This window comes from Pteropus alecto, unplaced genomic scaffold, assembly GCF_000325575.1.
Source record: "Pteropus alecto unplaced genomic scaffold, ASM32557v1 scaffold106, whole genome shotgun sequence".
Classification (NCBI taxonomy): domain Eukaryota; kingdom Metazoa; phylum Chordata; class Mammalia; order Chiroptera; family Pteropodidae; genus Pteropus; species Pteropus alecto.
Genome location: NW_006442103.1, coordinates 11,174,980 through 11,191,569, shown reverse-complemented (window position 1 = coordinate 11,191,569; position 16,590 = coordinate 11,174,980). Strand labels below are relative to the sequence as shown.

At 34.3% G+C, this 16,590-nt stretch overlaps 1 protein-coding gene across 10 annotated transcripts in view; it reads left to right on the top strand.

Moving 5' to 3' along the window:
• DRAM2 (DNA damage regulated autophagy modulator 2) overlaps positions 1-16,310 on the top strand; it is a 17,058-nt gene extending 748 nt beyond the window's left edge. Inside the window, exons 2-9 of one of the 10 annotated variants that reach the window (XM_015595500.2) lie at positions 2,881-2,975; positions 4,011-4,152; positions 7,490-7,557; positions 8,858-8,997; positions 13,574-13,751; positions 14,267-14,349; positions 15,318-15,410; positions 15,945-16,310. In XM_015595500.2, coding sequence (XP_015450986.1) covers positions 4,022-4,152; positions 7,490-7,557; positions 8,858-8,997; positions 13,574-13,751; positions 14,267-14,349; positions 15,318-15,410; positions 15,945-16,052 — 801 coding nt within the window. In that variant the 5' untranslated portion in view covers positions 2,881-2,975; positions 4,011-4,021 and the 3' untranslated portion in view covers positions 16,053-16,310. Of the gene's footprint in view, positions 1-2,880; positions 2,976-4,007; positions 4,153-7,489; positions 7,558-8,857; positions 8,998-13,573; positions 13,752-14,266; positions 14,350-15,317; positions 15,411-15,944 lie in introns of those variants that run through there. The other 9 variants (XM_006919628.3, XM_025052261.1, XM_025052260.1 and 6 more) reach the window with 9 other exon arrangements.
• Positions 16,311-16,590: the final 280 nt, after the last annotated feature.

Sequence of the window (16,590 nt, the reverse complement as noted above, 5' to 3'; positions counted from 1 at the left end):
GAAAGGTAAATGGGAAGTCATTTGTATTCACAACCGTGCTTTACATTAGGATACATTTGAAAAACAGAGAAAACACCACAGAAATGATTTTTCCAGTTTTCCCAAATTTTAATTTATAAATTAAATTAGTACCCAACTGCAGCTGCATCATCAGATTCTCTCCAATACTCTGTAATATTCGATCCACTTTATAAAGTCGCTTAATCTTCTAGACTCTTTAGGCTTTAACTATTACAAGAATATTACATTTATCAGAAAGCCAAGTTAAAATTTAGAAAAATAACGGTTTTTCTATTATGCTTTGCTTTTGGCCTATATACCTCTGAGTGAAGCTTAGGGCTTTCTCTCTTCTCTTGGAATATCCAGAGTTTTCTTTCTTAGCAGTCAGCACTTAGAGGAGACATCATAAGGAATTCAACTTACTATCAGTGGCATTTAAATATTTGTGAAACTTAAAAATTGTAACTGCAGTTCCAATTTATGGATCTTCAAAGAGAGCAGAGGAGAAGAGTGAGAGATGCAAGTATATTTTGTTAAACACTGTTACTGCTATGTGAAGTAGTTATTCCTGCATATTTTCAAGTATTTTGAAAGGTTTCTTAAAGTATTAACCACTAAAATTCTAATTTTGCTTGGTTGGCAGTTAGCCATCCATGCTTGCAGTTTTCCAGTGTGGAAATACAAGGGCAATAGTAGTCTTCCTCACCTGGTTGGTGAACTTAAATTTCTCAGTTGTCATTAGCAGACTGGTAAACCGTTTCAAGCCCTGCTTCCCCTCTAAATTGTCTGTTGAAATAGCTAAACCCTCAAAAACCTAAGGAGACACAAATCCAAGATGATTGATATATACAAAGAATTAAGTCATTCCCCCCTCCCTGTGGCTGGTTATGGTTGTTCAAAATAGATAAATCAGCTATCACTATTATATTTATGCTTACTCTGTTTTACTCTAAGGAACAACCTTTTGAGATGGCTACCTTACAAATGAGAATACTGTAACTCAGAGAAGATAACTAACTTGCCTGAAGTTATAAGGTTGGGACATGATAAAGCTGGGATTAGCACTTAGATAAATCCAATCTCACCACTGTGTTCTTTCCATTGCATCACTCGGACTAGTTATTGCTTTATCTTGCTTAATAACAAGCTATTATTTTTTCCTCATTTATGTCTTTCCTTCTAAAGGAGGAAACTCAGTGTTTTTTCTTTGGTCTTTTTTTGAGGTCAGTGAGAGGTGTCCTATATGAGAAAGGATGAGAAAATTGGTATCTTAGATTTAAAGTATTTAATTTCTGCTGGTACAACATTATTATAAAACACACAAGTATCAACTCTTTAAGGAAAAATAACCTCGTAATAATGCATAATATAGCATTATTATGCATTATTGTAATATAGCAGAGTGTTCTGCCCTTGAACAATCTCAGTGCATCGACTCGAAATTGTACATGTTTAAAAGCATGTCCATGGATTTCAAGATTTACAAAAAAGGTGCAGGTTTGGACAGATTTGAAGACTAATACTTTAAAACAGGTAATTCATCTTTTACATTCTAAAAGAGGAACAAATGTTTATTGACTGCCTATGACAGCATCTTACATATATTATCTCATTAAGTTCTTGAATAAACCTATGAAGTGGGTATTATTTTAGACATTTTAACATTTAAAAGCTACTATTCATTATATATCAGCAATGTGTTAGTTTCTTGTGCTGTGTCAGTACAATTCTTGCAATAATTATATAATATCGTCCAATAGAACTTTTCCACAATAATGGAAATGTTCTATATTTTCACTGTCCTTAATGGCAGCCACTAGCCATGTGTGGCTTTAGAGCACTTAAAATGTGGCTAGTACAACTGAGGAACTGAAATTTTAAATTTTGTTTAGTCAATTGAATGTTTTCTTTTTTCTTTTTTTCCTTATTATGGTGATATTGGTTAAAGAAATCCAATAAGTTTCAAGAGTACAATTCAACAGTTAAGTCATATATATTGTGTGGTGCGTTCACCACCCATATTGAAATTTTAATTTAAATAGCCACCTATGGATAGTGGCTACTGTATTGGACAATGCGGTTTTTGCCAAAAATATTATTTCCATTTTTCAAAGGGGGAAACTCAGAGAAATTAATGTAGCTTGTTCAAAGTTCATACAGTTTTATTTTTTTAAAGAAGTTTTTGAGCAGAATGTTATAGGAATGTTAATTTAGAAGTTCTGTTAATTCAGAATTTGTAGAAATTGAGAGTTATTGTCCCCAAAATGGGGAAAGCACTATAGGAATTTAGCAAGCAATTGTCATGATTAACTAAATAGATGCAGAAAATTGATGGAGTGTTAAGGACTGGTGAAAAAAAGAACAGAAAAAGGGGAGATTATGATAATTCAGACAAGAAATTACTCAAATTGAATCTATAATGGTAGCTTTAGAGACAAAGAAGAAGAAACTTAGCAAGATTTGAATGTACATATTAAGCAATAAGTCAGATGATCAGTAAATGACAAATCAAAAATAGCTGAGGTTTTATTATTTGGAAGGTCAGTCTGAGATGAGGAAGCTGAGCACATTGGAGATAAGAATTGCAAGTTTTTACAAAGTTTATAGGAAATACTAAATTTCAGTCCAGCAAACTACGAGAAGATACTCCTCCAAACATGAGATTATTTTCACATGCATAATATAAGTAATTTCTTATAATTTGAAAGTATTTCTATATATATATTTTTTTTATTAAACGCATGAAGACACATTAATGTTTTCTAATTCACATTATTGACTCATCGTTACTTACCAATATCCTCAGTCTGGAATGTAAGGGAGAAAGTGATGTGTGGTATGTGTATATTTAGGCCCTCTTTTTTTTTCCCCCTCCTGTAGGAGCTGGAAATATAATGGTGAACAAAACAGTTGGTTCCTCCTCTCACAGAACTTAAAGTTAAGGGAGGAAGATAAAACCAAACAAGCAAGTAACAGTTAAGTGTGATGAGTGTCCTGGTGGGGAAGTAAAGGGTGCTGTCGGTAATGAAGCAGAGACACTCAGTTGAAGCTAGAAGAGTTGGGACTTAATATAGGTGGGAGTTAACCGGTGGTAGTGGGGAGGGAAGGCTGATAGCACGGTGGTCCAGACAGAACAGTGCGCGGGAAGACCTGAAGGCATGCAGGAGAACATGACACATTTGAAGATCTGAAAGAAGTTTGCTGTGGCAGAATAGCATAGTGATTGGTGTTAGAATGGAACTGTTGAGTTTGAATCCTATCTTGACCTCTCTATGACCTTGGGCAATTCTCTTAACTCTATAATTCTGTTGTGAGGAGTAAATGTGATCATGTATTTAAAGAGCTTAGTAACGTTGCTGACACAGTAAAACACTATGTTTCCTTTTGCCATGATGAAAATGATAGCTAGAGTAAGGAATTAGGAGCAGAGTGGCCACAGATGAATATAAAAAGTATGTAGAGCTCAGACAATAGAAAGACCTATTTACAGACCAGGTTAAGGAGGAAAGACTGTTTATAAGGACACAGGAGAGACACTGAAAAATTCTTTGTAGAAGAATAAGGTTGTCAGATTGGTATTTTAGAGTTAGAAGGATCGCTCTGGTTTCAGAGTGGAGTCTAGATTGGTTGTGGTCCAGACTAGAGGAGAACCACTTTGTAGGTTATAATCTGGCCAAGAAATGATGGTGGTTTAGGTAGGGTAGCGGCAGTGAAGAGAGAGAGAAGGGGCAGATTTGAAGGAAATTAGGAGGTAGAATAAATTGTCCTTGGAACTTGATTATGTATAAAAAATGGGAGAGAAAGGCTTCTGGATATGGCAAGTGGGTGAATCTTGGTTTCATTTACTGAGAAATCAAAGGAGGGCAGGTATTGGGAGATGGTGTGGGGTATGATTTCAGAAGGGGAGCAGCTTGGGGCGATAAGTCCAAGGTTGGGAGAATAGGTGGCTAAAGTAGAATAGATGAAATACTTGCAAATCTCTTCTAATTTGTATTTTTCTTCTTCAGAAGACCTGTTTGAGATGTGGTGGTTTCAGCAAGGCCTCAGTTTCCTTCCTTCAGCACTTGTAATTTGGACCGCCGCTGCTTTCATATTTTCATACATTACCGCCATAACCCTCCACCATGTTGACCCTGCTTTGCCTTATATCAGGTCAGTGAAATATATTTTATAGGAGAATGTTTCTCTCTCATTCATATTTTAACATTGAGGGCAAGATTTAATGTTAACGTTTTAAAATTCAAATTTTATGTTTGGCATTACAACGATAAAAGGAACATGATCAAGAAGTTGTATTTGGCTCTTTTTATGTGATAGAGAAACATGGAGACAGGGCTAAGATTCAGTTGCGGAATTGCTTAGTGAATTGTGACACTTTAGGGCCTTGTCTTCCAAATTAATATTTGAAATTATCTCAGAAAATAGAATTGGAGTTTTTCTCCCCATAAAAAAATGCTGTAAACACTAATATTAAAAGATAATGGTAATGACAAATATTTATTGATCTACTTATTGTATACAAGGTAATGTTCTAAGCATCCTTCAGATCTTAAATAATTGAATCCTTACAGCCACCCTTTGAGGCAGGAACTACTAACCCCGGTTAGAGAGAGGAGGAAATGAGGTCTAGGGAGGTTATTTGTCCAGAGGCACATGAATCAGTAAGTGATGGAACTAAGTTTCAATTCGACTGGGAAATTTGATTCTAGAGGCTATGTTCTTCTTACTCATTATGACATGTTGCCTATGTCTTTCTGACACACTAAGTATCAAAATTTATTGGTAACATTTTTGAAATTTCAAAATTACTAATGATGTAAATATGGGTACTCAGTTGCATGTTCTATGTCACCCTCCTTTTTTCCAATTATGAAGGTAATATGTGCTTATTATAATATTTTAAATAATACTAGAGTGATTATAAAAATAGAAAATGGACATCTCTTCTAACCACCCCTTCCAGTTCCTACCCCTGCACCCCCAGAGATGATTAATGGTTTAGTGGCTTTCCTTCCAGAGTTTGGCTTGTTTTCTTGTTTCATTTATTTAATCGTTTACTTTCTGAAAAACAACCTTTCTAACAGAAAATGGTAAACATTTAAAGGATGATAAATCAAAAGGCTAAATTTGTTATTTTTTTAATGTCAAAAAGAGATCAGGGCATTCCCATTACATTTGTTGTTTCCATACCCATATGACAGAAAGGATATCAACAAATGGGGTACACTTGGGGAAGATTCACAAAACCCAAAGATACATTAAAATTTAAAGTTTCAGTTCTAAGAATAATTTGTTAAATAATCACCTCTGTTTACCACTCTGTTAGAGGAACATGTAGCATAAGGATCCAGTTCAATCTTTAGTAACTTCAAGAGAAGATACATCTATAAGATTCACAAGAGTCCTTCAACGTTTTTATTTCTCCTTCGAGAACTTGTCTGAAGAACTTTAAATAATTTCAGAAGCTATTTCAGTTTCTTTTCAGTTTCAGTTCTCTGATGGCACTGTATGTGATTTTCTGACAGAAAGTCACCTAGACACTTCCTTTTCTGTCCCTTCTGCCTTTTTATTTTTCTGTTAATGAACTTAGTATTATTACCCAAAGATCTTTCCCCAACATTCTATTACATTTAAACTCAACAGTAGTTATTTCGACTTCTTAGGCTCATTTCCTTCATCTGAAAAGTTGAGTTAAACTAAGTAGTCTGCAAAGTTTATTTCAGTTCATAGACCCTAACTAGAAGGTTTAACTGAAAGTAAATTTCACTTCAAAGACAATTCTACTGAAGTGGGCTTCAGGTGTTCGCTTAGTTGGTTCAAGTAGTGGATGCCCAGGTAGGGTACACGAGACTAACCACTGGAGTATAAGAAGAAATTATTAGAACTTCTATGTATATTTTTTAAATCTCAAAATGTTTAAACTTATATTTAATATGTATGCAATAATAATATAATAAGCACATATATTTTGAAGTTACATGATCAGACTTTTGTTTTATGATGTGTGATCACCATAGTGTGATGAAGGGATGTGCTGATGAAGTGATGGGCATGGCTGTTTTCTCTTGGAGGCCAGTTCATGTCAGTCTGTTCTAGAGCCAGGAAAGGAGCCCACTTAGCCAGCCATCTTGGAAATGCATGCTTTTGTTTACTTTTGGGGTAATCCAAAACAGGAGCATCATTTGGAATATAATTGTTAAAATTATGTTTTTTTCCTGATTATAAAAATAATATATATTATTCTTCAAAACTTGAAAGGTACAATGAACAACAGCAACAAAAAAACCATAATCCTTACTTCCTGAAGATGATCAAGAGTGACAAAATCTTTTGTATCTGAAGATACATTTTAAAGTTGGAAGGAGCAGGCCTTAGAATTCATATTCGATACTTTACCTTTCCTAACTCCAATCCAAATGTTCCCCAAATCTTACTGATTCCTTGCTAGATGTGGCTTTACCTTCCCGTTTTATTCCCATTACATTGGCTTAGTCGAGATCCTTATTGTCTCTTTCCTATAGTACTTCAATTCAAGGCCAAAGACTTTGTCTTTTTAACCTTTACCATAGTTTGAGGGAAGGGAAAGGAACTAACATAACACTTAATGGGTGTCCCCTGTGTGCCAGATTCTGTGCTAGACATTTGACATGCATTACCACAGTTTCAGTTCCTCATGTTGATCGACGAGGCTGGGAAGGAATGAATAGCCCCGTTTTGCAGATAGGTAACAGTTTTAAGGAGATAAAAGAATGTACCCAAGGTATCATAGTTAGTAAATGATGGGCTGTCAACCTGGGTCTGTCCTCCACAGTGTCCTGAAAGGCAGGCATGGAAGCAGGTGCATTTTCATACGGCACGGTAAGTGGTTTTGGTTGACGTCTGGACAGAATGTTGTGTGAGTCACATTCGGCTAGAGGATTAGCCAAAGCCACAGTGAGGAGGGGGCTCAAAACTGGTCTTGAATGGAAGTTCCAGGAGGGCAAGTTCTTTGTCTCATTTACTTACTGCGTATTTCTGTCCCTAAAATGCTGTCTGGCACATGGTAGGTGCTCAATAAATATTTTTTTAATTAACCAGGAAATGATTTAGTGTTAATTGCATTATAGGCAAAGTCAACAACAGATGACAAAAGACACTTGTGAAAGGACCTGTGATGTTTAGCGAATATTCAGGGGAGACAGATAAACACATCTACTGACAATAACACATCTTCAACATGCCAAGTGTAACTTTAAAAAAAAAATCAATTTATATTGATTTCTATTATGTAAAAAAGAGAGAATCTTAAGCGATGTAAGAAAAGAGTGAACTAGACAAATATCGTGAGCTCAAATTGTCATGTTTCATTATAAAATTATGAGTTGAACTCACAGATTTATAAAAAAAGATAAAGAATTTGAAGTAACCCCTGTTATTTCTTATCCTGTAGAAGAAACGTATGTGTACATCTAGAGTCAGAAATCCACATACCTTCTTTTTTTTCTTTCAGTGACACTGGTACAGTAGCTCCAGAAAAATGCTTGTTTGGGGCAATGTTAAATTTCGCCGCAGTTTTATGTAAGTAATGAGAGTGAAGTTTTAACGATGAAAATTAATAGCTAAATTGCCCTTTTTTAATTTAGACACTATTGTGCTACTTGTTTTACTTTATAGTTACTGTACTTGAGGGAATGTTATCACTAAATTATTGGTCACAGATATGTTCCTTTTAAAAGACAATTTCTTGAAATGCTAAATTATGGAAGTAAATCTTGAAACAAATGAACGGGACTATTTGCACATTCAAATACAAGTTGTAAAGTACAACCAAATATTTCTTGAGGCCTGAAATGGATTTCTTAGCAACCAGTAGAGGACAAAGAGCTATAAACACAGTGACCATAACTAACCCCAGCTAAATTCCTTTAGAATAAATAGTTTAGAAGTTTGAGAGTAACTGTGGAATCATGTTTCGATTTTTGAGCAATATTCCAAATACCAACGAAATAGAGTTCTACTATAGAATTTTGTATTTCTATTAATTGTTTATTTTTGAACCAAATTTTTATTAATGGTTTATTTAAAATATTATTTTTTTCACCACTTGTGATTGTTTTAAATATTTGCATTCTTCCATATGAAGTCAAAAAATAAGGTCAAGTAAATGATTCTCTGTACAGAAGTTCATCTTATGGCTAAGGTTTCCAAAAACATTTCTACAAAAGCATAACCCCGCTATGTTCTCTACACTTCTGAGTTCCTTGGCAATATTTTTACAGTGGTAAGTTTGGTTTGGCCTTTGTTGACTAATAAGGATGGTAAAGTTTTTATTTTTTTCTGTGTAATTGACTGCTGTATCTGATTGAGCCAAGTTGTAGTAATTTGAAATAAAATGGAATGAGAGTGAGGGACATAACCTTTTTTTTTTTTTTTCTTTTTTTTTGAGGCAAGTAATCTTTTGGTGTTTTTTTGCCTATGCCCTTTTTATCCAAATTCTAGAACTAATTACTTTAGACTTTAATGCTAATTAGATATAATATTTTGTGTTTTATGTAACACTTATTAGAGATTTCAGAAAGATTGATGTTCAGAAAACAGCAAACTTTTCTCTTAAATTTTATCCTAAATATTTGTAAATATGAGGCCTATGGGAGCCAATGACTTGTTCAGTCACCCACAAATAGCAGTAGTTCCATGATGCAACCTTACAATTTCTTTAAAATCTACAGCTTTTTGTTTGTTTGGCTTTTTTCTTCTCTCTGATTAACTTTAAAAGGAAAATCTATGTTTTTGGATAGCAGCGACCTTTGTGAGCTCTTTTTTGGCAACTTTATTCCTTGGTTATTTATTACTTGTTTTTTGGATTATCTCTTCTCAGGCGTTGCTACCATTTATGTTCGTTATAAGCAAGTTCATGCTCTGAATCCTGAAAGGAATTGTATCATCAGATTAAACAAGGCTGGCCTTGTACTTGGATTGCTGAGTTGTTTAGGACTTTCTCTTGTGGCAAACTTCCAGGTTTGTGTTTTAACCCAGCATAGATATCTTCCTGAAGTACGTAAATATACATGTTATAAAGGAAACCTGAAACATTCAGTTATATGCCCTATTGTTTCTTTGCCTTAACAAAATAGAATACACTGCTTTGACAGTTGACCCTTTTAAAAATAGCGATATTCACAATTAGAAAATTTCATTCTCAGTAATCTTTTGAACAGATATAAATTGTTCTGACTTTTTAAGGATCCATAGGACTCTATTAGAATCTTTATTACTACTTAGTTGGAGATTACTCCAAGACCAGAGAGAATTGATATAAATTATAAGTGACACAGATTTAAACTTTAAAACAATACATGCTTGACAATTTACACTCATTTCCTTGTTTTATAGTCTTGTTCAAATGGTCCCATTGATTGCCCGTGTTCATAGGCACCCAGCTCTTATATGAGGAGGTAAAGGGAGAATCTGTAGCTCTTCGGCTTTTTCTCAGGGAATTCTTAATGTTAAAGTAGCAGTCAGCCTTCACCAAATATTTCCAAACTCTCCACATTCCTTTCTATTGATGTTCTTTCCGGTAAATCTCTGATGATAATGGTTGCATCCTGGGTCTGTGGTGCTTTTTGATTAACCTCTCTGCAGTCTTTCAAGTTTACAGTTAGACATTTGATAGTCTGTTAAAACACCTGATAATTATTCAGACATAAAAACACGCATTCATCATCCAAATATACATATAAAGGCATATTCTGTCTCTTTCTTATTCAAAGTTCTCTATTCCTATAAACATTCTGATTAGTCTTCCCTACTTTTCAGTTTTTAGGAATGCTTAACACTGGTAATCTCTGTAACTATAATCCAAGGGGATATTAATGTAGTGCTTGCTGCTGTACCAAAGCCCAAAATTTCAGTGTCTATACACAGTGGAAGTTTATTTCTTACATCCACCTATCCAGTGTTTTGGAAAAGAAGAGGGAAGATGCAGAATGAGGCTGAAGAGGTGGACAGCAGCTCGATCATACAAGACCTTTGAGTTAATTAAGCGGGTTTATGATTACAGAGCCTGACTTAGAAGAGAAGCTAGCTCTGTGTTTTAAAGTAAGGACTTGTTGGTGCCATGCATAAGTGTTTCTTGAAAGTGTTTGCTTCTCTCCATTTCCATCTGCACTTCTCTCCCTCCAGTCTCCTTCTCAACCTGTTTAGATTCCATCATCTCTCATCTGGACTCCTGCCGTAGCCTCCTTACGAGTTTCTCTGCATTCACTCTTATGTCCCTTTAATTTAATATTACAGCCAAAGTAATCTTTTGGAAATATATGTACATCTTCCTCTGTTGCCCTGTCTTCCTGGAGAAAGCTCTGTAGGCCCAAAGTTGCATGGAAAGAGATATAATAGAGAAAGAAGAAGTAATTGAACAATTGCCAAACTGCTTAATTAACTCAGAGGTCTTCTCTGATCTGGGCACTGTCTACCTCTCCATCCTGCTTCTGCATCATTTCCCTTCCTAATGTCTCAGCTATACTTAATACTGGCCTTTCTTTGTCCCTTAAATAAGACACGTTTACTTAACTCCATTTCTTATGTTGTTTCTTCTCTTGGATGTTCTACAACCCCAAGCCTAGGCTTCTTTCAGATCTCAGTGCACACTGTACTTCCTCAGGGAAGTCTTTTCTGTTGATAGACTTGCTCCTATATATTTCAAGTTTTTTTTTCTTTGAGTTCTCTAATCTCTGGAAACTAATCCTTTATAGTACCTATTATAGTCTAATTTTATAGCTATGTTTTTAAAATTGTTAGTTGAAATATTTGTTCATTAATTATAAACACAGCGATTTTGTTCACCATTGTATGATTTGTTCACCAGCATATTCAGCACCTACAGCATTTAGCACAAACATGTTCTCATTAAATAGTAATTCGAGAGAGGCCAAAGGGACTAGGCAGGGAGGATAAAAAATTCTCTTCCTATCACTGAGGTCTGTATTTAAAAAGACCTCATAATTTTAAAAAGACCTCATTTCAAAATACCTATAATATGGTATTTGAAAAAAATCTGACTTAAAAAATACAAAATTTCTTTGAAAACAAGTATACGTAATAATATTCAGTAAAACAAATACATGGTAAGTGTCCTCACTGTCTACTTAGAGGAATTTTTTCTCTTTCTAGAAAATTTATCCTCAGGAAAACAGAAGTGATACGTAGGCAGAAATCTCAGAAATCTATGTTAATTTCCTAGGGCTATCATAACTAAACACCACAGCTTGGGTGACTTAAAATAACAGAAATTTTTTCTTTCAGAGTTCTTGAGGCCAGAAGTCTGAAATCAAAGTGTGGGTAGAGATGGTTCTTTCGGGGAATCTGTTCATACCTCTCTCCCACCTTCTGATGGTAGCTAGTAAGTCTTGCTATTGGTTGGGTTTTGGCAGCATAACTATAATTTATGCCTGTGCTGTCACATGGCATTCTCCCTTATTAGAAAATTTATCCTCAAGGAGACTTTGGAAGGGATAAGGATAAGTAAGCAGAAGATTAGTTTCTAAATTTCACTAACTACTTTTAGGTAAAGATTACAGACCACTCGTGTAATTTATACATTCTATATAAAACATTTGCTCCTGACCACACATATCTCTATAATTTCTTGTTTGTCTTTGTCAAGGATAAATTTTTGTCTTAAAGAATATATTTTTAAAGAGGATAATCCTATATGTGTCCAGGATTTTATTTAACTTATTTATTAATGAGAGAAATAGCTACATATTACAAACCAGTTCAAAAGAGAAGTCAAAGTAACATGTTTATGGTCAGATAAGGAATGCTAAAATGAATTTACAAATAAACGCAAAACTAGCAAAACTGATCATTATTCACTCAACAGCACAGTTTCATTTCTATGGATATGGATTATTTGCATTACTATCAGTTTTTTAAAAGTTCTGTCTCTATCCTTAACTTCTATCATTAACAGAAGTTTTCTCTGTACAATAACTTAATCAAAGCCAAAGAAAACTTACATTCCTATAGAACCAGTTCCAGAGGCTCTAGCATTCCATTCGAAGGATAATTTCTTGCCCATTTCAAGATCTTTTGTTGTTTCCCTAGTCTCTAAAATGACAAAAATGGATATATTAAGCAGAAATACTGCCAATTGAAACCAGTTTTATTTACCTCTATTTTAATTAGAAAAATATGGTAGTAAATGCTCTCCATTCTTTATTTTTGCTTTTTAGTTCACAGGATTGTGTTTATATAACTGTATATCAACACACAGTACAAGTTGGCATTGATCATGCTATATCTGTATTTAACTTCATCGATATATGCATGAATACTTCTAAGGGGGAAATTTACTCATATTCCTGGTCTTAGCCCTAAAGTAATTAATTTCTTTCTTGCTTATATTTCCAGCCTTTATCCATATATAGAGATAAATTCACATAATTATGAGCCAGGAAAATAATACCATTTTATATTAATGTTTCATGGGTGCCGAATGGTTTTTTTTCCCTTGTTGTACAAGATAAAAACAATGAACTTTTTTACCTGCCCAGTGCTCATAACTTATTGCCAGTTTTAAGACCCCAAATTATATCAAAGTAGCCCTTTTTCTCTCCAAAAGGAAACCAGTGCCTTTGGCAAATAAATTATTACCTTTTTCTTCTTTATACTAGAAACTTCCTGCACCTTCATCTAAGTAATTTGGATTCTATATTTGTGAATTAGCACAGTCGATTGTAAATTGAGAGAACCAAGCCCTAACATCTCTTGTTAGTCAGACCCTCTGTGCTGAGTGCACATTGTATACCTTCTCAACCAAATGAAATACAGACATCAGTTTAGAAAAATAGAGTGGTTCACACAAAAACCTTCGATTGTAGAATTTTTAGACAGCCACTGTTGTCACTTTTTAAGTAACAGGTACGTATAGTAAAAAGTGAAATGCAAATGGATACTGATAAGGTAAAGGAGAAAAAAATAAGAATTTATGATGATCCCTTGTTGTATAATTTATCAAAACCAATCAAATTAGAGCCAAAGGGGGATGTTTTCATTTCTTGAGCCTTTTAATTGCATTTAGATTTAAATTAGGTTTAAATTGAAATTCCCTACCCCCAGTGTTCCCAGCCATCCTAATCCTCTTTACCTTGAAGTATTCTTTTTCTATAACCCTTATCACCATCTAACATACTATGGAATTTACTTATTTCTAAAGTTTATTATTTATTGTTTACACTTCTTCACTTGAATGTAAATTCCGAGGGCCAGATTTTTGTCCGTTTTGTTCACTAACATATCTGAGTACTTAGAACATATAAGAAGCACCCAAATAAACAAACATATTAATGAGTAAATAAATAATTACTATCATGTTTTTAATAGTTCCTTATGAAATGATTTGTATTGCTGTAACCCTCAGGTTTGTGCTGAGTGCTCTGAGAGAAAATTACTTCAGGAAGGAATTTGTAGAATCTGCAGAGCTTTCCCACAGAGAGCATAGCTTATTGAAATCACAGGCCGTGCTTTTAAATAGTGTGTTGGCAATGTGTTTTGAGTCTCTTTTATTTTCTTATTTCTTCTTTCTGCTTCTCAGAAAACAACCTTTTTTGTTGTACACGTATGTGGAGCTGTGCTCACCTTTGGTATGGGCTCATTATACATGTTTGTCCAGACCATCCTTTCCTACCAAATGCAGCCCAAAATTCATGGCAAACAAGTCTTCTGGATCAGACTACTGGTGGTTATCTGGTGTGGAGTAAGTGCATTTAGCAGTATCCTTTGCTGTAAAGTGTGGCTACACTTGGAAGGGAATTGAATAATAAGATTTAAGTGAACACTGTTGGAATATTATAAGCAGGCCTCTTGTGGACTGTGACATCCTCAGGTTAGTAACCCTAAATTAAAGGATTTGAAACATGAAATTCAAATTTTACAGAGGACCTCAGTACCTGAGCTAGGAACAAAGAATATTTAGCCTAATCATACTTCAAATATATGAAAGGTGAGTTAATGCCCTCCCTGGGAACAATTATGGAGCAGAAGCTTGTGATAGGGCTGCTGAATTACCGAGCGAAGAGGGATTGGCTGTATGAATCCTTTTGTAGTAATCCTCTGGGCACATTTAAATTTTTCCTTCTGCCATGTAACATGTTAGTCTTTAAGAAAATGGGTTTGGGCTTTGGAAACAAATGTATGAGCAATCTTTTTGGACCTTTAAAGTGATTTTTGAATCTAATTAAACTTACAGGTCTCCGAGTTTCTTCCTTGACTGACTTTTTTTTTGTAGTGCTGACTTGCTCATCACTTTTGTACAGTGGCAGTTTCGGCACTGATATAGTACAGAAACTCCATTGGAACCCCAAGGACAAAGTAAGAACATAGAGTCTATAAAACCTAATTTTATATTAAAGATGAGAATTTTAGTTAATTTTGATTATTTTTAATTTCATCACTAACAGTGAAACTCCTTAGGTAGAATAATCAGTTATGTATTAGGATTATTTTCTGTATATGATAGAGTTTGTATCGAACAATCCATATTCTGTCACCTGTGGTCTGTGGCCATTTTTAAGACATGAAGAGAATTGAGATGGCAGAGTTTTCTCAGAAGTTGACTCCTCTCAATGTGAATAAAGTATACAATAGACTAAACTGAGATCTTTTATTATTAGAATTCTTCTTATCTGAATTGAAAAAAATGTCTTCCTGTTATCTGGAAGTCTATTATTATGAACTGTACATTTGGATTCAGTGTAGTGCATATCTGAATGGCAATTTGATCCTAAGGAAAAAAGAGGAGGGACATATCTTAAGTAGAAAATTAAATGAATTCATTTGTTTTCACAAAACACTCAATGGCATTTTAATTTAAAGTATCTTTAAAGAATCAGCCCTAGATAGGACATGTTTGTTAGAATGAGTGAATGAAATAATTTACTAGAGTCTCTAAATTATAATTACTATATTATTTAATGCTCTAAAATTAGCACTAAGTTCATCATGTGCATTGTTTACTTAAACTTTTTTTAGTGGCATTTAATGAATCTTACGGCTTTGGGAAAGGCAGCAACTTCTTGATTGTAGAGAAGTTCTATCTTATCTGTTCGAATAGAACTTTGATTTGCGCTAGATGAAACTACGATAGCTTTTTTTTTTTTTTTTTAGGAGGACTTTCCTAGTAGCTGCCCTGAATTCTCTAGATATGTTCAGTAAATCGAAGGTTTATTTTCAGAAGGCAGATGAGTTTATAAGTGTTATGGGCTTTTTATTTGAGAGCAGTTACAAATCATTTGAATGAAATTTCACAGAACTATTCTTTTTTTCCATTGTCACTCAAGGGTTATGTGCTTCACATGATCACTACTGCAGCAGAATGGTCTATGTCATTTTCCTTCTTTGGCTTTTTCCTGACTTATATCCGTGATTTTCAGGTAAGAAAACATAGAATTAGACACGTGTGGTCAAACTTGCTTCAGGTGGAAAATGAGAACTTTCTATAGGCAAGTCTCCAGCCTTTTCTAAAGTTAACTTCATAAACAGTGATACAGAAGAGAAAAATCTCAGATTAATTGTTTTTGTTTTTGCAGAAGTAGTGTATTGCTAGCAAGATTCAGCCTCGAACGGGGTTGTAAAACAATCAGATATGCAAAAATTCTTTTACAGAATTTTCATCAAGTCTGCCTACACATACATAGGCCATCCTCAACATTTAGTTTTACTGATTTTTCATAGAAATGAAAGAAAAACAAGGAACTGCTGAGTGGAGAAGCTTGGTTTCCCAGATCTGTGGGTACACAGAGGATACCTTTGGCAGTACAACAGAAACTGTCTCACTCTTGCTACTCAATAGAATTGATTTATATTCCTAATCCCAAAATATGTTCCTCAGAACATACTGAAGAATTGAAGATGTAATCTGTCTCTAAGGAGCAAACTTCTATATATAATTTTTTTTTCTGTTCCAGAAAATTTCTTTACGGGTGGAAACCAATTTACACGGATTAACCCTCTATGACACTTCTCCTTGCCCTATTAACAATGAACGAACACGGCTACTTACCAGAGATTTATGATGAAAGGATAAATATTTCTGTGATGATTATTTGTCTCAGGGATTGGGAAAATATTCATAAAAGTTACTTATTCTCCGAAATTTTTAACCAGTTAATCAAGGCTGACAGTGACATTGATGGATACCAATAATCAGTAGACATGAATTAAGCCATTTGATAAGTTATTTTAAAGGATATCTTCAAGAGGACCATGCAAAACCATTATGCCTATACTTCTTTTTATCCCAGAAAATAAAACCAAAGGACTATGACGCTGTAGATTTTTTTTCTACTTTATTTAAGAGAACCACCAGAAGTACACCAAGCAGTCTGCAAAACTCAATGTTTGTGTTTTAGAAATCATTGTAAAACATTTGTTTAAGCACTTTCATGAGAGACATTTTCCAGGACACTGAATAATCAGCATTGTTCAGCAGCTTCTTCAAATTCGGTTTTGAAGTAATAATAGTTTTCCCATATTAATACGTTTCTTACAGTCTTTATAAATTGTTTTTCTTCTGGAATCCACCTATAAAGAGAAGCAGGCCTGAATCGATGT